A 26,672-nucleotide genomic window follows, 5' to 3' on the forward strand; every position below is an offset into this window, starting at 1 on the left:
ATGTAAAAGGATTTATTTCAGCGCATGCTCATGCATGTGTAACATTACAGCCGGTCAGACATGCATTGTTAACCACTTCTTATACTTCTTCATTTTTTATACCTAACGCACCATTGGGATTATCCTTATATTGAATTTTAGGAGCATTCTATCTTGACAGTTGTTTCAAGTTTCCTGTATATATTTTTACTTACATGTCTAAAACTCCACTCACAATCTGCCTTGGTGACAGTTTTGAACTCACCGTGCACAGCGACAGAACAGCAGCAAACTGCCTGATGTCCTCCTTGGTGGTGACAGACCCTGACAGTGACGTCACCTTGTCGAGGATGGTGCTCCGGACACTCTCCCGATCGCTGAACTCCCCGTCATTCGCATCCCTTGCCCAGGCCCACGCAGACTCGTTATTCAGAATCGTTACCAAAGCAACTGCTGACCCCAGAACCTGCTGAATGTCGCCGTCCTGTTCAGCTGTCTGCAGGTCTGTGGCTGTTCTGTTGGACAGCCACTGTACAGCCGTGTCAAACCCACCCAGGTCCGTCTGCTCTGGATACTCCACAGTCATGGTGCTGTGTGCACACAGAGAAATGGATCAATTTCTTGCACAACTGACCATTATGAAAAAACTAGTCCTTTATACTGCCGTTCGCCTGTTGTGCAAATATCATCACAGCTAAAAGCAATCCAAAAAATTCCAACTGTCAAGCTTTTAGATGACTCTTGTGTAAACTTGAATAGCCAAAGTACATTGTTGACTTTACCTGTTACACAAGAACAATGTGTATTTCTACAAACTGTGCAACAAAAGTTCAACAACTCAAACCTTCTGCTACAGAATTTCAAAAACTTCAAAACTTCATCTTCTGCATTCTATGTCTGTACCCAACAACCAAACTACACAATCCAATTGCACCATGTTGGATAATCCTTTGATAAGTCTAGACCAGGATGTGCCCTAAAAGTTTATCCAAAGAGTCAATATGTACCCTGGTAGCCTTAGTCACTGTTCAGGTTCCCATTTCTGCCTTTTGTCAATCCAATCTCTTTTGAAGGCTTCAATATCTATAGACCAATTATCTTCTAAAAGCTTTTCATTAGCTTAATTATGAAGCTGTCATTAAGCTCAGCAAGACACTTCTGTCTGCCATAACCACCTAATTAGCAAAGCAAACATACTGACAGAACAAATAAATCAAATGACTTGCTTGTCTGCTTTAAAGTTCTTTAACCTTCCCCTGCTGAGTTCCACTTCCCTACCAATTTAGCACATGGATGCACCCACAGCAGGGGGCAGGTTAAATGTCTACCAACCACCTGCATTCAATCAGACTTTCTACCACTCCAACCAGAATGGTACAGACTAGGCCCTGTGCTTGTTTTTGCTCTAATTTTCTCAAATCTAAATTTCTATTCTTGCTGAAAATACATTTCTCAGATAGGCTTGATGAAATGGAAAATAAAGTTAGATTGTCAATAGTATTTACCAGCAAAAGAGACTCAAAAAGATATTAAGTTATTACCTGTTGAATGCTTCAGTCTGAGCTCCCAGCCGATCCTCCAAAAGGATGACCAGTCTGACGTTGTCATTCCGCTCCTCCAGACCCATGGGCAGTGTGGACTGGTACGTGCTTTGTGTGCCCCGGTAAAGCAGGAAAGACTCGTAGCTGTGCTGCCCAGTCTGCCTCATCACAATGATGTTGATCAGGAGATCTGCATAAAATGTTGTTATTGTCGTTCCATCCCGAGCACTCAAAGGTCACCGTGGTGTATGATGCTATGATTTTGGCATCATTGGCACTTGCAGTGCAGAATCCTCCGCTAGGGGGATCGTTATGGTCCAGGTGTAGAGTTGCGTATCCATGTTGGAGACCGTCGGTAACAGTTAAGGTGAAGGTGTAACCGTGACCATTGGCCAGAGCACCTGGCCGAAGTACGAGGTTCTTAGAACTGTCTCCTGTTGTTGTGGTGTATTTGGTAAGCTCCAGCACGCTGTTGTCGTCTGCTCTCACGTCCCATTTGTACACGGCATCTGGGTTGCAGTTCTGGCACTCCCCTGTCACTGTCACGTGTTGGTTCCAACTGACAGTCATGGTGTTCAGGGAGATGCAAGACACACATGTGATGAACACTGATGGGACGTTCTGCACGTTTACCTCAATCTGGAAGGGAAAGAAAATCACAATCATTCATCTGGAGAAATCCATCAGCTTAGAGTGCAACAATAAAGTCGTTGAATTTTGTTGACTGATGAAGAGAAATTTGCCCTGTACATGTGTAGTTGACGTACAGCTTTATATTTGCCAACACAAAGATCCTGACAGTGTTTACTCTTTGTTTTATTCATAATACACCCTAAAGGTACATCAAACTTTATGTTTTATCTTTTCATATACAAAACAAGCAAGTCTAGTGTTTTACAAAGAATTTGTCTAGCAATGCCTGAACAATCTAAAGGTCTGAATTGTGACATTTTTATATTGTATTGTGGTTTGCATGCTGAAAGCCCAAAGCAAAGACTGACATCTTAACCTATTCAGATCTGAAGTGCCCAAGCTAGCTAATTTAGCCTTTTGGCAACAGAGAAAACATAGCAGTAGCATATCTCCCAGGTGATGACATGTCTCAGAGACAGTTGACGTGACAGAGACAAACGCAGCCTTTCCTGCCTTATGGGCAGATAAAGTTCTAGTTGGCGGGCAGTGTTGAGTGACAGGCGAACGTGCCAACAACAACAGGGCGAGCACAAATATGGGGAAATCAGACACCTGCTTTGCAATACTGCCAGACAATGTTGCTAGTGGAAACATACACAGATGGGAATGACCTTGCGGGTTGCCACAAGACCACCAACACGGCGGCACATACAACGTCAACCAACGATAGACTGGCTGATTGTTGTCATACCAAACATGACTTGACCTATATCATTCAAGGTAAGGAGCCTTGGTGACCTTCAGATACTGTTGCCTCCTGGGCTGTGGTTTAGTTTTGCATGGTGATTATTAAAAAGAAGTCTACACCAGAGGCTACCAGGATCATTTGTCAATGTTATTGTCACACCTTGTAATGTTAAGTACACCACAAGTTAAAGGTATATCACATGTTCAAAAGCAATTTTAAAAACAAACAAACCATTGTGTGTATAATAAAAACATATGAGAGTGTCAAACTTCCAACTTACCCCCTACCTTCTTTTTTTCTGCTGCAGCCCAATTTTGTTTAGTTTGCCTATCCATGTTGAAAGTTATGTATTTATCAAATGTGTCAAAATAAAAAGTATGGAAATGATGTTGACATACCGTTTGTTGTGCAGACTGAGGGACGCGGTCCTGTTTCCCAACTGTTAGATTCAGGAGCAATGTGATTCCTTCGGGCAGTGTGTTTGCAGGGATGGCCACCAAGCTCTTGTGCTGCAGCGTGGTCCAGTCAATGAGACTGCATGGGTTGGGATGATTCTGCCCAACCTGTCAAAAAGTGGTTCTGTTTTAGCATCCCTGTCTGCCAACGCAAATTGGAACCTAGGACCATAGTTGCTCTGATTTCTATTCTATAGCCGAAATTGATACTGCAGCAAAATACATGTACTTCTCAAAGCTTACATATAAATATGATAAATTTGCACGGCTATCTACATGTATACATACAGCAAAACCATAAAGCCACCTGATGTTTAAGTCCAAAATTAAGTAGATGTAACATCCCTTTCAAATGTCTAGTACCTATATACATGAGGAAGGATCACCTGTGTGCATTGCCACTGGAAGGTCAGCCCTGTCTTGTCCGGAGTGTCGGGGTCAAAGGACGATGTTCCATCCAGCAGCAGCTCCTGTGTGGACGACTGGGTCCTGGTGGTGCCTCCCTTGATGAGAGGTGTGAGGGGAGATGCCTTCACACGGAGGGAGAACCTTACAACAGACAGCACTGGGGTGTCCTGGTAAACAATCTGGTACTCAATGCAGTAGAGGTCATGGTCGAGGGTTTGTTCAGGCAGGACCAGCCGTGTAGATGCACGGTTGACGGATGACGGAAGCGTGATGTTATTGACGCCACACTGGCTGCCCTGGTACACTGTCCACTGGTGGATCACTCTGTACTTGGTACAATCAAAGGTGTTTGTGTCCACCTCCAAGTATGCTTCACTGGACCTCAGAATTTCCTTAGTCGTGAGGCCAACTCTGTCCACTGTTGGTTCCTGGCACATCAACTCCCGAATCGTGATGGCGATTTCCTTCACAACCAGACTTATGTTATTGAAGGCTTTGACTCTCACAAGATAGTCTCCGGCAGTGGGGAAGGTGCGATTTTGATCAGACACTGAAGTTTCAAAAACTGGAAACCCATCATTGAATGTCCACTCGTAATAGACATCACTCCCGGAGGAGATGTCCATGTGGAATGACACGGTGGCATTCTCGTACAGGTTTATGATGTTGCTTGTAACCAGCTCTGCACTTACAATCTCCTCCTGTACTGTGAAGGTTTCAGTCACAGTGACACTGTTCAGCCTATTTTCAGCCATAAGGCTCACTGACTGAACGCCCAACTGTGCTGGTGCAAATGTCATTGTCTCGCCTGTCGATGCAACAGAAGTGCCATCTTGTAGTATGACCTCCCACGTAAATGCGATGTTGTTTCCTGCTGCCCATTTGGCTGCATACTCCAAGTGCTCCCCAAGGCTTAAGAAACCATTGGCACAGTATGGCATGCTGCAATTAGTGTTGATGGCTAGACCTTCAATACGCTGTAACACGGTGATATTGACAATATACTCCTCTTGACCAACAAAGTTTCGCACCTTCAGAGACACATTATATGTACCGGTTTTGGAGTAGCTGTGCAATATAGGTGAGGGCAAGGAATTTCCAATCATGGGCGGTCCATCCCCAAAGTCCAACTCATATTCCAAGTCTGTACCTTCCACTTGATGAGTGAAACTGATAACCTCCAACATTTCCACATACGATGCATTGGGCCTCAGACTGTAAACAGCAGGCCTCTTCTGTACCACAATTGTCCGTGTGATATTCTGATGGCTGACATTATTGTCAGCACTCAGAGAAGCCGTTTGGTTACCAAGACTATTGTACACCATTCTTGCTTCGTCCAAGTCCAAGCCATGGGATGTTGTTACTCTGCCCCCATCAGTAAATCTCCAGCTGTAGGTGACATTGCTGCCACTGGTAAGTGTTGCTACAAAGTCGGTGAATTCGTTCTGACCAGCATAGTTGTTAGTGTCAGTTGTGGTGATTTCCAAATCAAGCCCAGAGATTCTTTCAAGGATTTCCACAGGCAAGGAAGTAGACTTCATTGAGCTTAAGTCATTGCTGACATTCACTGTGACAAGGAAGGTACCAGCAAGGTTATATTGGTGCTGAACTTGAGGTTCTGATGTTTCAATGTTCGGACTGCCATCTCCCAGGTTCCAAACAAATGTACGGTTTGTCCCCATAGACACTGCTGTAAACGTCACTTCTTCCTCGTTGCTTGCCATTGTTTTGGAGGCAGTGACTACCACATCAGTCACCAGCTCAATCACATTCACAGTCACACTGGCTTCGCTGTCACTGACACTGTTACTCACCACCACTGCAACATCGTACTGTCCAAAGTCTGGGAACGTAACATGAACCTCAGATCCTGTAAGGCTGACAACGTGGGACCCATACTTGCTGACCTCCCACTGGTAGTGGTCAGCCCGTCCCTGGGTGACATTGGCAGAAAACGTGTATGCCTGGCCCGCAGCATGCAGGGACCCTGCTGATAAGTCACCATAGATCTTTGCACCTTTCACAGGGTAAATGACCGTGACAGTAGTTGACACCTCCTCGCTGCTGACTTCATTTGCGACGTTCACAGAAACTTCAAACGCGCCCACATTAGCAAATGGTCTTGTGATGCTGTCACTTCCGACAAACGATGTGCACGTGCTGCACAGCTTCCATGTGTACTGTGGGTCAGTACCAACTGTGATGGCTGCATCAAAGACGACGGAAGAACCCACCAAGATCTCAGCCGTTGCATTGCTGCTGAGATGTAGACCTTGTACGGTATCTTGTACAGTGATGATTTTACTGTTAGAGGAGCTGCTTACATCATTTGAAGCATTGACTGTGATGATGTAGATCCCTGGTGCATCATACTGGTAGGCTTGGAGATCCCCAGATACGACAGCTTGATCAGAACCAAAGTTCCAGGAGTAGTCCACTTCCGTCCCTGCTGCAACATCAGCCTGATATGTGTAGATACTTTGTGATCTAACAAAGTCTTGGTTTATGCCATTATGTGTTATACTGATCCCTGCAATCTCTTCTACAACTCTGACTGTGGTTGTTAAAGATGTTGTTGTAACTTCGTTATGTACAGTAACGGTCACATTGTAGTTCCCAGCTGACCCATAGACATGTGTGACTACTGAGCCACCATCAAATGTCTCAAGAACACCATCTCCAAAGTTCACACTGTACACATAGTGAGAGCCAGTTGTTAGTACAATGTTAACTGTTGTCTGATGACCCAACGCAGTGGGCCCGTTGTTTGTGACAAAAACTCCACTAATCGGCTCCTGAACACAGGCATAGATCGTTTCCCGCAACACCTTCTGTGTGTTCTCCACCTTCAGTCCAACCGTAAAGTTGCCTGTTGTTCCATACCTGTGTGTGATGACGGGGGACCCATGTACTGTCATGGTATTGTCATCTCCAAAATCCCAGGTAAACTGCAGGATGCCTATATTGTCTGTTGTTATGGATGCCTCGAATGTTGTGATCTTCCCCAGCTCTGTACAACTCCCTGAGCTGACGTTATTTATTGTGAAGGAGCTGATAACCATCACTACAATAGTCTCCCACTCAGAGCTGATGTCATTGAAGGCTGTCACATTTGCAGTGTAGTTGCCAGGATATGTGTAGGTGTGCATGATCGGGCTTGTTAGGTTGTAAAGCACAAATCCATCCCCCATATCGGAGTTAAACCGAAGGTCTGTTCCAGTTTGTACTCTCGCAGTTAAAGTTGTGACCTCATTCATCTCAGTCACTTCTGGAGCTGTTGACAGTTCCAAGCCAGTGACTTTAACTTGAGCTTTGACCAGTACAAAACCCACTGCTTTACTAACTCCGTTGTCTGCCGTCACGGAGACATTGTAGGTAGCAGCAACTGCGTAGGTGTGAATGCTGACATTTGAGCTGCCTTCATCTGTTGAGGAATCATCAAAGTTCCAGCTATATGTGACATCTTCTGTAGCACCTTGTGGGGTAGCAGTCAGAGTCACAGGCTGTCCTAGCTCAACTGCCACTGGCGAGGCTGTAACACTGACTCCGGTAAGCTTTGGACGGATTTCAACTGTATGCTGGGCAGATATGTTTCCATAATCATTGAATACAAGGACATTTGCAGTGTAGATTCCAGGGGTAGCAAAGGTGTGGTTAACACTCTCTTCATGCTGCACCAAGTATGTGTTGGCAATAGGCGCTGCACCAGTGTAAGGGGCAGTGGAGGATGTTGTGTCACTTTGGCCGTCCCCATAGTCCCACTGCCAGGTAAAGTCATAGTAAGAGTCCACTGCTGCCGTGGCTGTGAAGGTAACAGCATCACCAGTAGCCACTAAGGCCGGTGGGTTGACAAATGACAGGTCTTGCATGGGCTCCATTGGGTCGATGGTAATGCCTAGACTTGCATTGGCAGAACCATGAGGATTTTCGATTTCAACATAGATAGTATGTGTTGTGGCTTCAGAGAACGTGTAGAAAAATGATGCACTATCTGCATTGAGAACAACGGGGTCGTCGATGTACCACTGGTAGGAGTTGACTGACGTCCCGGTGGCATAGGTGACGGTGAAGGTCTGCTGTATCCCCACAGCAGTTCGAGGGCTGGAGGAGGTGATGGCCACACCACTGATGACCTCATCCGCCTGAACATTACTTGTTACAGCTACTTGACTCACAAGATTTGTCAACTGGACTCTCAAAGGAAATGAATTAGCGTAGTTGTCATACTGCTTGGTGTAGAAAGCGTAGCTTGTAGTGTTTGATGTTGGAGTACACTCCTGAGGAAAGTCTTCAATGTCATCTGGACAGGTGTCTTGGAAGGGAATCCCTGCATGTGCTTCCCCCCAGAAAATAAAGGTAGCAGAAACGTCAGTTCCTTTGGTGATCATGACAACAAAGTTGTACTCCTTGCCTGTTTCCAGGTGGATAATACCATCAGCACCTGGGACAGGGTAGATCAACTCAGCACCCTCTATGGCATCTTCAAAGGTGATGGTGCAGTTGCGAGAAGTTCTTTTTGTGACTGGGTTTTCCACAATGGCTGCAAAGGTAACAGTGCCAACTGGCCTTGCTTTGATAATGTCAGCATTACTTGGACTATATGAAAATGTTTCACTGACAGTGTACATGGCTCGGATTTCAAAAAGCGCGTAGTCAAACCAAGTGTCTGGGTATTCCTCCGGGTATGTCCACGGCCCGACCCAGTCTTGTTGTTCCATGTACAGAGCACTTTGTACCCATTCAGACGTTGAGGAGTTGTAATACTGTAAAGCATCCTTGCTATCAAACTGAATACCAATGATGTCGTCTTTTAACACAGTGAGTGGCTGCTGAGAGATGTCGACTCGGACCAGGGTGCGCTCTGTCACACTGATTTGCAAATTGGTTTCCCCAGCGAGGGTGTAGTTGGGCTGGGCGTTGATGTACCGTGGTGGTAGGGTTTGGTTCATGGCGTACTGACTGCAAGGCTCGGTAATAGCCTGACAGGAGGATCTGAGGTAGCAATACTGCTGGCCTGCAGGACAGCTGTCTGTGGTGTTGCAGAACTGACCTGACACGCAAGTGGAATAGGGGGAGGGCAGGGTGGGACATCCTAGAGGGGCCAGAGAGAGATCATCAGGTAACAGGTCTTAGCACAATTAAATTTTCAGCACAAGAATTCGGGGGGGGGGCTGCTTTAGGAAAAGCAGCAAAGATTAACATGCAAGGAAACATTGTGGTAGAATTTAATATGTTCAAGAACATGCAATTGTCAGAATTTAAAGGTACGAATATGGGCAAGTCAGAATGGATTCTTTATAAAGTATCATACAGAATGGATTCTTTACAAAGTATCATGCATATATTGAACAGATATCTACCAAGTTTTTCATTAATTCTCAGAAACATGTATGGGAAGATGAAACACAGAGAAAGAGTTTGATGCATTGGGTGAGGAAGGCTATTTCACTGCACTTCAGTTCAGTTAAACCACACCACAGGCAGTTATCCTTCAGATCAAGTCAGGGTTATGTGCATCACATGACTAAGACTGTTTCACTATTTGTCATTTCTATGTCATAACCAGCCAGGCATTTGGGAGAAAATGTCAAAAGATTTGTTTGAAATTCTTCCTTCATGCATTGAAGTATACAAATATACATTTGTAGTTGTAAGAGACTTTATCAAAAGGGAAACATGCACAAGTTTACATGACATGAGGTCATATCGTAGGACAGCATTGTCTGGATTTTAAAAGGACAGGATTTTTACATCCAGTTAAGCTTGAAGAAGAGGTGGCAAAGAATGTGGATAATTACAGATATATACATGTACATTATTCACTGAGTCAGAAACCATAAGTCAAGTATGGGGATATAGGGAAAACTACATGCCATGGCTCTGGTATTGACAAACTGTGAAACAGTCTTGCAAACAAACAAACAAAATATATCACACCAACACCACATTTGTCATCACTCTACAACTGCTATATCAACAAACCAGTCCAACAAACACAAAACACCTCAATCGTTACAACAGACACGATCGTGTATACACACACAGTGGTAACAGATTTTAGTCATGTTAAGGCTGTGGGCCCGCCCCACTGCAGATGCACGTGGACATACCAGGTAGGTGCAGATATGAGCCAAACAAAGGACAGGTGGGTCGGTACACCTGCAGGCGGATGTTGGATGCACCTGGCACAGCCACAAACTCCCAAGTGCTCAGCAGCCCTGCATGGTGTCATAAATTAAAGTTGAGTGAACAGTGATGAGTTGAACAGTCTCTTGTCTGAAAGCATCAATAAAGTAACATCGAAGTCAAATGAAAATGTCTGAGAAGAACCTGTCCTTCCCACACCTTCGTGCTGGAACCACATCCCAGGAAACAGCAGCAATCTCTTAGTGTTTGCTGAGGCTGCACCTTCCTGTGCCGTCATGTTTACTGCAGGAATGTCCACAGAATCAAAGACCACAGATCCCACCATGAAATACTGTCTGTAGTCTGCATCTGGTTCTGCAAAAATCAAGAGCAACACAAATTAGGAAAGTTCACTTTAAGAGCGCTATGTGACAATCTTTAAGTTTAATAACTAATTATTCTATGCTGTGTAATTCGGCAAAAATGATATGACGCACTGTCAATATTCTTCAATGATGAATAACATGCTTTGGTTTGGACATTATTAATCTTAGTTTCCATGTCCTCAATTTCAAGTTTTCTACTAGAAAGCATATCTCACTCTGGAAGCAACTAAGGTAGGATTAAAACTTCTCAATAGGAGTTCAGCTGTGGAAACTTAGGGTTTATGCCACAAGATCATGAGTCATCCAATCATCCCCAAACTTGAATTTGAGACAACCCCTCATCTCCCTCCCTCAGGTCTTTCAGAACATCCTGTACTGAGTGTGCATTTGAAAGTTTGCCCAGTCTTAGTAGACTCTCTGTTGATTGTTAACTATCATGTGTGCCGCATCAGTCAGAGGTTTGCACAGATATTCCAAGACAAACACTTGATGTCAACACCTACAGTTGGAAAATGATACTTGTGACTTTGTCACTCGCACAAGGCTTACCAGGGATAAGAAGAAGCCGTGCAAGGTTCTAAGGGCCTGTGAGACACAAGGACTCTTACAAACACACTTGACTCTGTAGAAAACGTTGGGCCCTTTAAGTGAGGCAAATACAGCTGTCTTGCTCCCCCAGAAAAGTAACATGAAACTGCAACTAATCACCCCCTTTAGCAGGAGTGAAAAGCAGGAGAGCCTGTAGGAACTTAGTCCTATTACACCAAATCAATACCAACTGCTACTGGCAGTGTCTAATAGCACATAGAAATCCTCTCCTGATGCAGCATAATGAACTGTATCAAGCACAGTCCTGAGTTAAGACCTGCATGTAGGTAGGTCAGAAGTGCCATGTCATCAAATCAATGTAAATGTTGACAGTGTCAAATTTTAGCCAGCAAACAAATTGGCTTGCTAAAGGTGAAGAAAAAAGTCCTGTTTTCACAGTATGTGGTTTCCTTACAAAGGCATTTTGTGCCAAATGTCAAACTCTAAATATTTGCAGTACTGCCTGGCAACTGTTGAAAGGGGCCAATTAATTACATGTCTTGGCCAATGTCGGCCCTTGGCATGTTACAGGTGGTAATGTTGTAGATAATGCACAGCCTATCACTGTAATCCTTGCTTGAAAGAAAGCACCACCCCCTGGAATTTCCTTTCACAAGTCAAACAAGTTTGTCCACCATCTATGTGATCCAATCTGTGGTGACTGAGAATAGGGGAGCTGATCAGTCTCAGTCCACAAAGAGAATCCTGATCATAACTTATCCTAACAACTAGCACTGTTTCACTAAAATTACTGTTGCATACTGGTGTTTGTCATAAGTCAAGAATCTGCTTAAAAAAAGGCTACAATGTCTTTAGTACTGAATTGAAAAATAAAATGTTAGTTACCATCAGTGATGAATCCTGCTCCGGCATAGTCAGACACAAGCCACTGCACACTGATGTTATATCCAGTCCGTGCTTCCAAGGTCACAGCGAAAGCTTCACTTCCCGTGTAGTGAGAGGGCGGACATGTCAGTGTCACGCCTGTGATGGGTGTCACTATCACTACCGGCATCATTGTGGTGACAGTTGTGCCATTGTAGCGTCCTTCCACAACAAGAGGGTAAGTCCCATCAACGCTGTACTTGTGGTTGACTGACAGTCCTGTCTTGTTGACTAGTGGTGAGCCATCACCCAAATCCCAGATGTAAGATTCCATCGAATCAGTGAGTATTCCAGTCAGAGTAAACTCGATATCCTCATTGATGGAGTAGTATGTTCTGGCGTTCGCGACATGAAAAGTTGGGAATGTTTTGAAAGACGATGGAATTCTCATGTGGCCCTCACACACACTGGACGATATCGCTACTGAGACGGTATGGACCCACTCACACCACAGGAGTTTGCATCCTGAATATGTAAAGAAGGTTTCAGCTAATTCTCCACAGTAACAAATGTCTTGTGCATCTGGTAAGCCGCCATAGGTGTAGCCTTGTGCATAGCAGATAGCATTGCAAGAAGCTATGTCATGCGATCCACTTTGCTCGTACTGAAAGAACACCAGACTTTCCTCTCCAGTGTCACTGTCAGTATAGCAAGCTCCGTAGGATTGAGCTGAGGAGAGAGAAGAAGAAGAAGACTTAGTCATTGAACAAATCACTAGGTATAAGAGAAATTCAGAGATTTTACAGATTTCACAATTTTGAATAAGACTGTGATGGAAGCAAAGCTTAGCTGAAACTATTCCAATTCGATTCTGACTTAGAATATTAAAATGCACTGATTTTTCAGTTTTCCAAATTTCACTCGGTGACAAATCGAATTGTTTTAAATCTCTTAATTTTTATGTGTTGTGCAAAATCCCTGTCTACATGGTAGTCAAAATATTTGATAAAGTCCTATTACTAAAGTCTTGCACGTTCATTGTACATATCCTATAATTGATGATTTACAGTTTCAATCAGTTCTTTTTTTGATGAAATACTTCAAAACTGCTGTTACACCATAAATGACTATTATTTACAGTCTAATATCCATTCTATTGGTGAATAAGTATGACATCAAACTCTTGTGAAGACTGCCTAAAATTGCTACATGGCATGCAGAACATTAAGCTTTGCAGGTGATTTTCTAGAAACATTCCTGGCAGCAAGCAAAGCATTGTGCAATGTGACCTTGTCTACAGAACAATGTGTGAATCACGCAATCAAGTGCTTTATAAGGAAGATAACAGGTAGCCTGGATGCCATCTAGATCAGTTTTAGCCTTTAACTGACAGGAGCAGACTGACATGTGGACCAGCTGAGCAAGGTGGCATCCTGGCCAAATATTAGGGTACATGCATCTAAGATGAGTGTAGTTTACAAGAGGAGTCTGCATCTGTGATGACCAACTGAACATGAGTTCTCACCATTTCTTCGCCTTCTACTACTCCGGTGTCTACTCAGATTATGTTTCTCATGCCAATGGACTTTGCTGTGTCTATGCTTCCTCAGGATTGCTAATAGCCCTGCTGAGAGTTTGCAAGGCTCTGCAAACAGGGGGAAGGGGTTAGCATGTTAGCATTAATGCACACAGATTAAATGTGAGTGACATACAAGTTACTCCATAGCAAAAAACTGTTAATCAAGCAGTTACATTCCGCCTGTTTAATATATGCTTGTATGGCAAAATAAAACAACAGAAGGCGTTAAAAAAACGACATGCATTGACAAACACATTACAAGAGCAAACTGAAAAACAAAAAAAAAGTGTGGTATGTCCTCCCTCAACCCTAATGACTTTAGCCTTTAGAAGAAATGTCTTGAAGTTGTCCTTGGAATGTGATATTGATTGAGGGAGGTATACACAACTTGGCCCCATGCCATGCAAATAAGGAAAGATAACAAAAACACTTAACATGATCTATTGCAAACAAAAAAGAGCCGTAACGAAAACAAATTAAGCTGATGAGTTGACATATGATGCAGCAACGAGGTCAAAGGAGCAACACATTCCCACCATACGACTAAATGTTAACATCACAGTTTAGTTGTTACAGGTTATAACACATCTAACAGAATTAAAAAGAAGCCTTCAAGAAGATTTGGAAAGCTGAAGAAAAGTTATATCTTGTATAGTTGTAACAGACCAACAGTTTAAGTCTAATAAAAAGCCTTACTGCAGTTGAGGGGGCTAAAGTCAACTTCAGCCACATTTTTGACTGTGTTGGTTTCTGGGTCCACACAGGTGATGTTGGGTCGGTCAGGCAGGGTGATGTTGGTTTCTGCGGCCACTGTGAGCCACAGGGGCAGCCAGGACAGGTCACAGGTACACAGGTATGGGTTAGAGCCAAGGGACCTGTGGGGACAGGACACACGTGTAATGTGGTCAGCCTATGGTTCTGCATGTGATGGGTAAAGGCATTGGCATTGACTTGGAACAAAGGGCAATACAAAGGGCCAAAGCACGAGCACAGAAAAGGTTGTACAGTCGTACATTTGTACAACATACATTTCCATACACTTTGTGTCAGTGGACACTTAAATAATGATACTGAATGATAAGATATTTTCTTTCATATACAAGTATATTTTGACCTGGGTCCACATAATAAATAGAAAATTAGTGTCAAACAGAGCAATCTTCATCAAAATGAGGGGTTTGCCATCTGTCATTGTATCAAGAGTCATACGGGTTTGTAGCCGTCTACACACACAACCTCCTTATTGTATTGTCTGCAGCTACTTAAGAGACACCTCTCTAGATCCAGTGGACTGCAGCCTTTATGATGTGGTGGAAGTACAGGTTTGACTGCATACACATGTACGTCTAAGCCTTTGTGAACAGTGGTAGTTTTTTTATGTTTCTAAGTCCTTTCATCCTTTCTGATAACAATGGTGGCTCCTTGGGATGGAGAGGCTACTATTATTATTCAGTCTTTATTTTGAACTGATAGGTATGTTTCATTAAAAGTCCAAAAGGAAGTAATTAAATGATTAAACAGTTCAGCCTATCTGGCTAGTCTGCTTAGGCAATGCATTATGAGGATACTGTGATGCAATACAGCAACTCATTATTGTTCAAAGGTAATCCTGTCTATAACAAAGGCCAACACGTCCCTCCCTATAGGCAAACCGACCTATCAACATCAAAGGCCGGCCGCTCGCAGAAACGTGCTTCCCCTTGTTTGCACCAGTGGAAGCTTTTGACCTTTGGAATACAGAGGTCTTAATGATATACCTGTATGCCAGCTAATGGTGATTGTATTGCCAACAAAATGCCTGAATGTCACCATTTCGTGCACAGAAATTGTTTTCGCTCTTTTTTTACATGACATGTCTAATATCATCACATGATATGTGATTTTACAAAACATCTCTCAGAACATTAAATATATTTTGCACATGATTTTCCACTTTCAACTCAGAGACATAACAGTGACGTGAGTTAAATAAGTTCTATTGAATGATCCCAGCTGTTTATGGTGCAATTTTCCTGCTGCCAATGAATGACGTAAGTGGGACACGGATCAAACAAGTCGTTTGACATCAGTGGCTTTCCGAAATATAATGTCAAGGCCCCTACATATGATCCCAATAAACATCTGGTTTTAGCTCTGAGGTTTTAGTAGCTGCGTCAATTTTGTGACCCTTGATCAAAGGTGAACTATTGAGCTTTGCTTTTGAGTAAAATTGTCACTCAGCTCATCATAGAGCTAAAGAACAGGTATGGCTAACCTTTTTTTGCACAATGTGTAACTTTTTTTCGTAAGGCTTTGTTTCAGAAAATGTGTCAAAAAAAGGATATGCAGTTGTCCTCACTCTTCTTCCCAAAACAACCTCTGTACAATCAAACATTCCAATCACCCACACAGGAGATCAGGAGATCATGTCACGTCAATCAACAGGAATAAACAGGAACACATCAATATTTCACAGATGACCCTTTAAATTTGCAGAGTGGTCCATAACTGCAACAAACAGGTCCATTTAACCTGTCAATCATCATTATTTTCCTGTCATATACAAACAACTTTCACTAGTCAGTTTGGATGCTAATACCGGTGTGTCATGGAAACCAGGATGCGTGGACTTGACTTGTAATAGCATGGTGGGATTAGTTTTGGAGGGGATGATCCTGTCATGGGGCGTGTGTGTCACTGGTACTGACGTCACAGCTTTGTCACTCTCCAGACTGAGCCAAAATTTATGTGAAAAGGGCTATGTCAGAGATTCCTCCAGCCCACCTGTATCTTCACCTGTCAAACTTCAAAGTCACGACAGACCCACCTGAAGTCTGAAGCATTTGCCCTGCCGTGACAATATGTCCTTCAAGTAATAAATACAGCAACCCGACAGCCAAAAACTACTTAAGAATCAGTGTCCACAAAAATTGCACTTGGTGTTTGTTATTGGTTGATCTGCTTTAATGTCTGTGTGTATTCGTGGCTACTGTAATGGAACCAAGACTTTGCCTACAGGGCACAGTCTCAGAATTGCATGCTTGACAGTAGAGGACTTACATACCAGCCCCCTGGTGAGATTACTTAATGGACCAAAACATCCTCAAACTTGCCTCCCAAAACTCCTCTGCATGATCTGTACCTGCTGTGCAGTTAATCCTTACACCCAAGGAGTCAATTAGGGAGTCATTATCAGCTGATTATCAGGCATTAACAGCAAAATATGTCCCCAGGGGAGGATGTTTTCCAAACTTCATTAAGATACATTAGGTCTACTTACAGGCTAGTCAAGCTTGAGTTGCTGGCAACAAGGTCATCAAACACTCCATAGGTTAGGTTGTCCAGCGCATTGGAAGACAGGTCGCTGTAAAGTCAACACATTTCTGTCAGCAAACTGGACCAAAAACATTTACTCTTTTGGTATGTAAACATAATCTTCCAACGAAGCAAGGAATAAATCTTCAGATGATGAACAAGAAAGCTTCAAGCATCAAAAGATATACTTACAGAGTATGCAACATGTGAAGGCCTGTGAACAGTTGCTTTGACATGGAAGTCAGGCGGTTCTTGGATAAATCACTTTGAAAGAAAAGAACATTGAATCAAACCTTTGTTTATTTCTATCAAGTCTAAAAATCAATAGTGAAAACTCTCTAAAAACGAAACATGTATCAAAAATGTTGTAACAAAAGAAACGAAACAGACACAAGAGCTACTTCAGAATAAATTGCTGACACTTACAGCTCTTGTAATGAAGTAAGATTTTGAAACACATTTTCAGGAAGCGTAGTCAGGAGGTTTTCACTAAATGACCTGTGTAGAAAAAGAAAGAAGTACCATTAAGACTTCTTTACAAACTCTCTTCTACGGAAATGCCAGTGATGTAATCAGATTGTTCTAAAGACAGAATGTTCAACAAACTTTATGCAATGAAAATTGAATTCAGTTGAAGACTGTCAGTTACATAACAGTTCTTTGTAGGGAGGGGGTTGTAGCATATTGGCTTCAAATTGTTGTATTATTCTAATCTATGGTTACTGGTAAAAAGATAAAGTGCTGTAAAGAAACACTTTCTCTTTGTTCAAAAAAATACAAATACTTCAAAGCATATGAATCAACAAAGAAATCTATTTTTGGACTTACAACACAGCGATGGCACTTGAATCAGCAAACAAGTCATCAGGCACACTATTCAACTTATTACCCTGAAGCAGCCTGATAAGGGGCAGAAAAGGGTAGCTTGTCAGATATGAAGTCAAACACTCCAGAAAACAAACTCAGTTTGGTGTAGACAGGACATCTTTTCATGTAACAGGTGATTAAACAAGTCAACATGTCAGGACAATTTGTGCAGTAGTAGCCATGTACTGATAGACTGACCAGATGTCTGATTCTGGATAAAGTATTGTTGGTGTAAGACAACATCACAGTCTGCCCTTATGCCAATTAGCAAAGATAAAATGCAACTCGAAAATTTGGGGAGCCAGACACAAGTGGTGCTTGAGGAGATTTGGTCCTGTCCTTGGGAGTAGGTGATTAACAGCCTGGCAAAGCTTGATGTTGCAATGCAAATACTACAAGAGGCACAAAAACCGTCAGCGGCCACATTTAATTAACTCTGTTAACAGCACAGCACACATACAAATGCTTACAAAAACAGTTTGGAATACTTTCATTTCTTTTACACAATAGAGTCTGTCTCTCAAATGTGCAACAGCTAGTCACCCACTTTAATTATCAGATCCATACGTGCCTGATACGTAAGTCATGAATACGAAGTCCATGTACATTCTAACCATAACCTTGCACATCTTTTCCTTAATTTTGGATATATCTTTCATACCTCTTGAATTCAAACTGTTATTTGTCCTTTCCTTGACCTACTATGTGTAATAACAACTAGCTTCCTACTGATTCAATGTTTGAAATTAGGTGGAACAGGTAAATACTGCTAAGTGCACGAGCCTCCACCCAGTTTTGTTTTGTACTGGTCCAACATGCAGAACAAATAGCCCCCTACCAGGGCCCCCATTGTTGGAGGAGAGACTGTTAGCAGGGCTGGCACAAAAGGCAGGTACTTACAATTCTTCTAGGGACGTCAATCCTTCAAAACTATTTACTTCTAATGACTCTAGGCAATTGTACGTCAAATTCCTGAAAAAGGACAGAATCAGTTAGCAACTGCATAGTATGGTATCATCATTTATGTCAAGGTTTCTGGGGAGGAAAAACTTGAACATGTCCTTTTAAGATTCTTCAGGTACTAAGTAAAAACCTGCAAATCTCTGACCTCTGTCTTCTTTCTTATTGACCTGAGCAGACATTTTGTCATGTTGTGTGGGTGCTGTGTGACAAAAGTTTCCAAAACACACACCTTCAGATTACAAACTTTGAAGCACAAGCGTCTCACACACAGAGACAAGTTCACAGCAAGGTATAAACTGCCACATTCTCACCAATATTGATTTTTGAAACTTTGCCATGTAACATGACAAGGTGATATTAACAACAAAACTTCTGACATACTTTCATTTCAAATATGTGGCTCTTCAGATAGACCAACATTCTGTCTGTCTTCCTAGTACCAAACCAAATAGTGACAGGATCTCTGCAACTTTGCCCCCCTCCAAGCCTTTGACTTTATCAACCGGATACCAGGTGGACATGAACAAAGGTTGCCTGCCTGACTGAACCAACCACAGAAATTCTCTTACATGCCGTTTCATCCCTCCTCATTCAGTTTGTAGATTTGTTTTCTGCAAACATAAAGCCTTTCCTAGTATATTGGCTAGGACCCGACACAGGTGTAAATCAGGGGGACAATGGCCAGGTTTTGTGTTGGAAACAAAGCCTTTGGGGACAGTTCCCAGAGAACAAGGCGTGAGATGGAATGTATTGATTGTACCCACAGCCCTGAACCGATCTCTCCGCCTCAGTATTGACCTTTACCAACCAAACCACCGCAACATTCCCACATTTCAATGAGAAATAAGGTCTACACATAAGAAGTTATGATATAAGAAATAAGAAACTATGTTTGAGCAAGGAGGTTTGATATGTACCATTCAAAGCATTCAAATGCCTTTATTCCCATCAAATTGTTGTTGCTGTTAATGCTCCAAAAGGTATTCTGTGGAATATACAATCCTTTGAGTGAATTTTCTAAGTTATTTTTAACACCTCTGTGCTACAAGATGAAGCTTGCTTATTCCCAAACTGAGTATACCATGTAGCCATCAATGCTATACACAGAGTTGGCATACCAGTCACCCAGAAGTCATGCAAATTGAGCATCAGGAGTGTGCCCAGGCAACATTAACCTTGTATCCAGTCAGCCATGGAAAAGAAAACCAACCTGTTTCCTAGAGGCAAAATATCACTCTTGCTCCTAGTGACCCGCTCGGTCTCCTATCAGATACCATGCTGCACTCCTGTCACAACTTTTAGTGCTCAGGAAAATGCTAATTTATCACTTTCCCTGTATGCCTAGCCCCTCACTAAACAAGTGGACAATTTTGCTGCAGCCAACTTTGCAAAGGTCAAGGACCGATATCCAAAGTAATTGCTCCCCATTCTGCGACATAAATCAAGATCAGCTAATTGCATGCAGGTGAATACATGTAATAAAAAGTCTACTAACACTGGCATTTTACACATCTAATTATACACGTTTGCAGCTATATTTGTACTGCTACCACATTTGTGGAGGTCATCCAAAGTGCATGAAACATGTAAAATGGAGTTAATCTACTGTAAGATAATTGTGCTTTTGGCCTGTGGTTAGTTAATGTACTGTAAATGCATATCAAAGTTGTCAGGATTTACTGCCACAGGCATGCTGTTCACAGCCTTGGTTTTGTTTTAAGATTGAAGTTGGACACTGCAAAGGAGGAAAACTGCCCTGTCCAATCAAATTTGTAGACTTCCTATGATTACATTAAAACACCTGACAAGTTCTAAAGATTACGATTATGGTTAGTTGTTGACTTTTTTTGTTTGGTCCTATTACATTAACTTTAAACAATGTTGACCTTGGAATAATGTGTCTTTTTTAGTAAATCTTACTGACAACATAGGATAAGCAATTATCATGGGAGTAAAGTAAAAGAAAAGAAAGGTACTCACAAAATCTTCAGACTTGATAAATTATTAAATACTCTGTTGGGAAGACTGCTTATATTATTCCTATCCATAATTCTGTAAAGAATGGAAAAGGACTGAGTTAGCTGAATATAAAACCAAGGTACGAATGAGCTACCATGCATTACTATGTTACCAGATCTTAAAGCAGAAACAACAGTCTAAGCAATCATTCCACACAGGCAAATATTATTCTAGCCTCCCAGTGCTACCTTCCAGGCAAACAACACTACTTTTTGCTCTTCAGCGTCATCAAATCTAATGTCAATGTGCTTGAGTCAACAAATCAAACTAATAATTGTTTAAGAAGGCAAAGGTGGTGGGAAAAATGCCAGTTCGAAACGGAAACCCCTGCCCCAGCCTGAAATCAAAGCTTGCCTAAATTCTACCTTGTGATACAAATGTTTTTGATAACATGTAATTCATGTCTACCGTTATCAACACTTAAAAATTCCATTAAGCATTCCCAAGATATTCAACTATGCTACTGCTATGTTGTGTACAGTTTCTGTCTGAGAATATACAATTGTGGACAGCCAACATGTCCGTTCAGTCATGGAACTGATAACCTTATTATCCTAACAAGATCAACATAATTACACAACACACAGTATGCACAAAATTTCACACAAGAACACGGGTACTTACAATTCTTCTAAATTTTGTAGACTCTTGAAGGCATCTCCTGCTATAGTGGACACATTGTTCTCCGACAAGATGCTGTAAGGAAGGAAAAATGGGTCAGCTAGATGCAACAAACGGGGTCATGGGGATTTGAGGCTTGAACAAAAGGATTCCGTATGAAACCACCTGTTTCCTACAGGGTCTTGTACACTAGTAATGGGATAACAAACATAGATGTATGTGCAGGAATTTGCTCAGTAGCATATAACACAGTAACATGATAAACACTGGCAAGATTGTACTTTTGAAGAACAACTAGGAGGCTCTGAACTGGTGCAGCATAGGGTAGATTTTCCAAGAAGACATTATTGAATATGGTAATTATTTTCATGTCCTTTCATTCAGTATCTATAAATAGAAACACATACAAAAAATTGTTAAGTTATTATTTATGGAGTAAATCAGTACAGAAGATGATGGAAATATGATTGGCAGATGTGAATTCTTAAGGAGATATAATAATGAATGCTTGAAGAAGGAGGCAGTAACCAAGAGAGATGCCAGTTTCTCACATACATAATGAATGCTCTGCATGAAAATATAACATGAGTTTTATTTTGAAGAGTCAAATCATCGTCCAGTGAATATTTTTCTAAATGTACTGTGACGCTGAGGTTTGTTATCTTTAATTATCCTCAGAGGTAAAGGTGATCAAGGGCAGCCCAAGCCAGCAACCCTGACTGATTTGTCTGCCCACAGAAGGGACAAAGGCAGGCTTTACAGACACTCTTTCTTCCCACAGGCTGGCATCACAAAGTCAGCCTTAATGGCCTCTTCCTTACAGGGGCACAACCATGAATAGTGAGTCAACTTCCTTGACTATAAGTCTTTTCTCAGCCAGACATCTTTGCTGTAGTTTCCCATGTAGCTAAGAATACAGTTTGTCCGTCCCAATCACTGTCAGTGCGGAAACTCTTTCTGACGTAGGGCCGGCTGATTGTTTGTGCTTTAGCAGCAGAGTGACATGACAGGTCAGTGTAAGGTAACCAGAAAAAAACGAATTTGGCACGACACCGAGGGGGGTTATATAATGCAAACTGTTCCAACCTGGAGTAATCCTCCACTTTCAAAACAAACCTGTTACTTTTCCACAACCTGTCCTACAGCACTACACTATGAGGGTGATGCTTTGTGAAGTGCATTCTTTTGTACGTGGAGGTTTATCGACAACTACGTTCCCACACCGATGGACAATGCCACACCATTGGGCCGAGATGCACAATTAACAGTCTTCCAGGTTTGGTGTTTCACTGCCTCGACAATGGACTACGTCTGGAGTTTCCATCTGAGGGCAACAGCCCACCTTGCCCATTCTGCACAATTGTAAGCATACCTGGCAATGCTTTTTTAAGCACCAGTGAATAGAACAATGGTCCTGAAAAGCATCCACCAGGCAGAGGGTGCCAGTGGACTTGAGAACTTTGTTTCACTCAAAGCACCGCGGAAATTTGGACCTCAAGCGAGCTGTTTGAGGAAGTGAAATGTCATGTTTGACTACTGGTACTTGTGTGGCAATCAATGGAGGGGTACGCCCTAGACAAACTGAGCTTTTGATGTGAAATTTCTTGTCTTTCAGCAGGGCCCATGTTGTGAACAACAAGGCTGTTTTTCAGCCTTGACAGTGACAGCCTTCCTTATCTGTGGCCTTGCCAGGGTTTGCACCACCAGCATTTAGTAAAACTCCTGTGATACAGTTTCAACAAGGGATGTCCGACCCATCCCCATCCAACCATTCAAAGGAAAGAGTATCAAAAGAGGGACATAAAGTTTGTCCGATGGTTGTTCAAACATACCAGACATAGCAATAGTCTGTTTCCCTGTCTTTCAAGTGCCCTAATCAGAGATGGGGGCAGGGCAAAGTTCCTTTAAACAGGGCACATACATTGCCCTAAATTAAGTTACATGCTAATTATGTTATAGATACCAGGGGGTTAAGCCATCATCAAGGGTGAAAACAATCCTGCCTTATTATTCAAATTTTCTTTACTCCACTGGTGTTCATTAATTAAAGAACTGTAGAAGGTGGCAGACAGGTGCCTGTTCTGACACAAATGACCTGGCTTCATTCTCAGTGAGGTCTACTCCAGAAAAGCCAGGGGCAGCCAGAGTTGATCACACTTAATCAAGGGATGATGTACGACACACTAACACGCCTATCAACCCAGTCCCACAACCACTCCAGCTCGAGGATTCTGCCACAACAGTTCAGGACCAAACTGGGGATGCAAGAGGCTTGTTTGTGCTGCTATCACCCGTGTTTGGCCGCCAGGTAGGAAGCCAGACAACAACTTTGTGTTGTGTGATAAGGCTGCGTAGGGTCCCTTTGTGGCTGTTGGGCAGCATACCTCCCCTTCCAAGCATACTGACCGTCATCTTAGCTATGCACATTGCTGGCAGGCAGCCTACCATGGGCAGTGCACGGCTATAACATTGTGACATCATCCTTATATCAAAACTCCAAGTGTCCAGTTGTCTTGTACACCACACAACATCACTACAGTAAAGGTACGCCTGCTCTATACTTCACAACTGAGCAGACCCAGTGAGAATTGGCACACCTCCAGAGTTAAGTAAGCACAACAGTGACCTATTTCAGGAAACTCAGAACCTATTTCCACCATCATTAATATATTGATACTGACAACAACATATTGTATCACCCGTTTACAGAGCCAGCTTTTTAGGTTACACCACTAACAACCACTGGTGCATTTGGGGCATGAACACAAACATGGCAACACCTTCCATGGGATACTGCCTGTGTAAAGATCTGTGCTTTTCAGATTTTGTTTTCATAACTATTTCTGGCAAAGCATTTTAACCTGCCACAATTGCGAGAGATGGGTCAAGGCAAATGTAGAGAGTCGGGCATGCTTACAGCACTCATCAGCACTGTAGCAACAAGAAAACTGCTCGGAGATATGGGTAACCCTCACATGCTGACAGGATGAATTATAATGGGCATGTTTGGTGTAATTAACTTAGTTTCCTCAACATTGGGGGAAGTGTTGCCAAAGTCCAACTTCGAGACATCAGAGATGAATAGGAAGAAAGTCTAACCAGACGTGACAGGCAGCAAATGTTGTAGAGTTGTTGACCTCCTTTCAACCAGCTGTCACCTGGTCTCTGATGACTTTTTTTATTAAATTGGGGCTCACCTTCCAATACAAGTGCAGTTTTGTACTTAATACAGTTAAGTCTTGGTTTCAATATGGTTATGAACAAATAGAAATATCAATGTGCACAAGTATTACTACATGACTTTTCTCACTCCCAAATCACTAGCATGTACACTTCAAGTACACCTCAAACAAAATCAACAAAAAAAGCAAAAAAAGCTTTCATAACATGCACAGCTACAGGAGAAGCAACTGTGAAAAACATCCTTTCCACAAACAAGCTTTTGAATATTACACACACAGTGGTAGAAATACACTGTGTTTCAATTTGTCAACATACATTTTGTACAAACATTCAGATACACATGCTTCAATGACTCCCTGGAGAGCAAATTAAGCTGCTCTCAATTTGTTCCAAGCTGGGAGTTTAACTTTTGACTCCCTTGTGATATTTCTCTCTCAGGCTGTCAGTTACGGTAACATTACTCCTGCCTACATTAAGTACCAGAATGATAGATTGGAAAGTCACAGTTGTGCTCAGAACGGTAGCTGGGTAAATGTGGGAACCAAGGAAAAGCAGATTATCCCACATGTACATAACAACGCCACTCAGCTATTAAAACACATCCAAATCCCTGGAGTAAACTACAAGCACACTGAGAAGGGGAAAAAGAACTCTGAAAAGTCGGTTTGGGGGAGGAAGTGTGGCATTAAAGCGCGTTACGCAGTAGTAGGAGGTGAACTGTATCAGGTAACGCATTGCGTGCGTGTGAAAACTCGCGATGGGGTGACAGAAATCTCAACTACTTAATAATCGTTTGAGGGACTGCCCCACTGATTGAAAGGGTAAATAATACTAATCTGTTCTAATCTCATTCACAGCTGTTTATTACCGCAAACAACTAGGCGTGATCTTATCGAATACACTCCTTCCCTGGTGTACTTTATGGTGGATGCTACGCTGCGAAGTTTATGCGTTGCTTTAAAAATAAGTTTTGTTACTCAACTTACATACGTGCTGTGAAGACGACACCATTATCATTATGTATCTTTCCTTTTATGAAATGCAAATGAAATTGAAAGAGTGAAATGTCTTTGGGTGACTCAGGGAAGGAAGCAGCAAGAAGTCAACAAAACACCTTCATCAGCTGAAAGAGGCGGAAACATGCCTGACTTGTAGCGGTTTGACTCGAGCCACTCCTGGCCGCCTGGCGGTGCCAGGCCGGGGCACCCCTCCCACAGGAGTTCTCTAGAGTAGTTACAACATATCCAGGGTGAATCACAATAAATCTACCCTCCCACACATGTTCAGTTTGTAGGTTATAAGAAATGGTGGTAGGTAGTGTTGTACTTACAGTTTCTTTGTCGGGATCGGTAGACCCGCAGGGCTTGGCACTTGACGGAGCCCCTGTCCTGAACAGTCGACTGTGCACGCCTTCGGGACGGCAGAACACAGGCACTTGTCGGGACACGGGGTCTCACAGTTCGTCTCCGTCGGACCCTCGGTAGGGGGAACCTCGGTGGTGTGTCCGAGGGCGGGCCGGGGCCCGACGCACGCCAGTAATCCACATAGCAGGTAGATCCAGAGGAGCCTGGGCCGGAGGACGCCATGTTTCCCGGTGACCAGGACATCGGGTTGCATACTTCAGACGTACGCTAGCAGCTCATCTTGTGTACCGAGCACTCTGGCCAGATCTAGCCGTGGGTGGCGACACCGAGCACCGAGGGGAGTCATGATCTCAGCCGATTGTCCCCGCAAACTCGTCCCGTCCGCACCGCAACCTCATCTCTTTGGCCTACAGTACACAGGGCAACACAACAAAACAGCGTCAAAACGGTCGACTGCCTCCGCGGTACCGCCGAAAGAACCTACAAAAACACACAAGGATTCCGCCACAGCTGGCGTTCTGGAGAAAAATCCGGTTCTAAGTACACCCTCCCCACCAAAACGCCACACTCACCCTCCCGTTACCTACATGGATACATAAAGCAGAAGTGTCGTGCCGGGAGTTGGGTCCCTGTGGATCGCCGCTGCGCCTTCCCGTGCGATATGGAGATCTGGGGTTCGCTTTCACCGTGTCAACTTACTATTCAACAGCGCAAGTTGGCTTTTCACGTGACCGGCGGACAAAAGGCCCGGGCCCTGGGACGTGTCCCTATTGATTCGTGTTGGTGTTGGCCTGCGCAGTCATAACGACTCTTTAGTGAGTTACGGGAGACACCTTGGAAACGGTTGTCCAGCTCTGCTTTCACGTCACCGTTTTTCATGCGTACAAAAACAACACAAGGCGTGGATAAAGGTTAATCTTGGTCGGACTCGTTAGCGCGATGTTTGCTGCCGCTAGAGAGGCTAGTTTTCACGCCAAAGTTTTTCACCTGCTGAAACACGCGCTGGAGTCAAAGACCCCCATTGACGTTGCTGTCTACATCCGCATCCACGATCGATATCAGACAAGAACCGTTCAAAAGGGATGCCGAA

At 43.0% G+C, this 26,672-nt stretch overlaps 1 protein-coding gene across 1 annotated transcript in view; it reads right to left on the reverse strand.

Moving 5' to 3' along the window:
• Window positions 1-26,282, reverse strand: part of LOC109484550 (polycystin-1-like) — a 41,289-nt gene extending 15,007 nt beyond the window's left edge. Inside the window, 19 exon segments of the mRNA XM_019787873.1 lie at window positions 245-569; window positions 1,521-1,717; window positions 1,719-2,159; window positions 3,300-3,464; window positions 3,743-8,859; window positions 9,878-9,985; window positions 10,113-10,268; window positions 11,714-12,217; window positions 13,218-13,337; window positions 13,968-14,146; window positions 16,531-16,614; window positions 16,758-16,829; window positions 16,992-17,063; window positions 17,394-17,465; window positions 18,333-18,404; window positions 20,376-20,447; window positions 21,039-21,110; window positions 25,549-25,989; window positions 26,155-26,282. Of these exon segments, the coding sequence (XP_019643432.1) occupies window positions 245-569; window positions 1,521-1,717; window positions 1,719-2,159; window positions 3,300-3,464; window positions 3,743-8,859; window positions 9,878-9,985; window positions 10,113-10,268; window positions 11,714-12,217; window positions 13,218-13,337; window positions 13,968-14,146; window positions 16,531-16,614; window positions 16,758-16,829; window positions 16,992-17,063; window positions 17,394-17,465; window positions 18,333-18,404; window positions 20,376-20,447; window positions 21,039-21,110; window positions 25,549-25,835 (8,115 nt within the window). The 5' untranslated portion in view covers window positions 25,836-25,989; window positions 26,155-26,282.
• Window positions 26,283-26,672: the final 390 nt, after the last annotated feature.

The sequence above is a fragment of the Branchiostoma belcheri genome, unplaced genomic scaffold, assembly GCF_001625305.1.
Source record: "Branchiostoma belcheri isolate BF01 breed outbred unplaced genomic scaffold, Haploidv18h27 scaffold11, whole genome shotgun sequence".
In the NCBI taxonomy this organism is placed as follows: domain Eukaryota; kingdom Metazoa; phylum Chordata; class Leptocardii; order Amphioxiformes; family Branchiostomatidae; genus Branchiostoma; species Branchiostoma belcheri.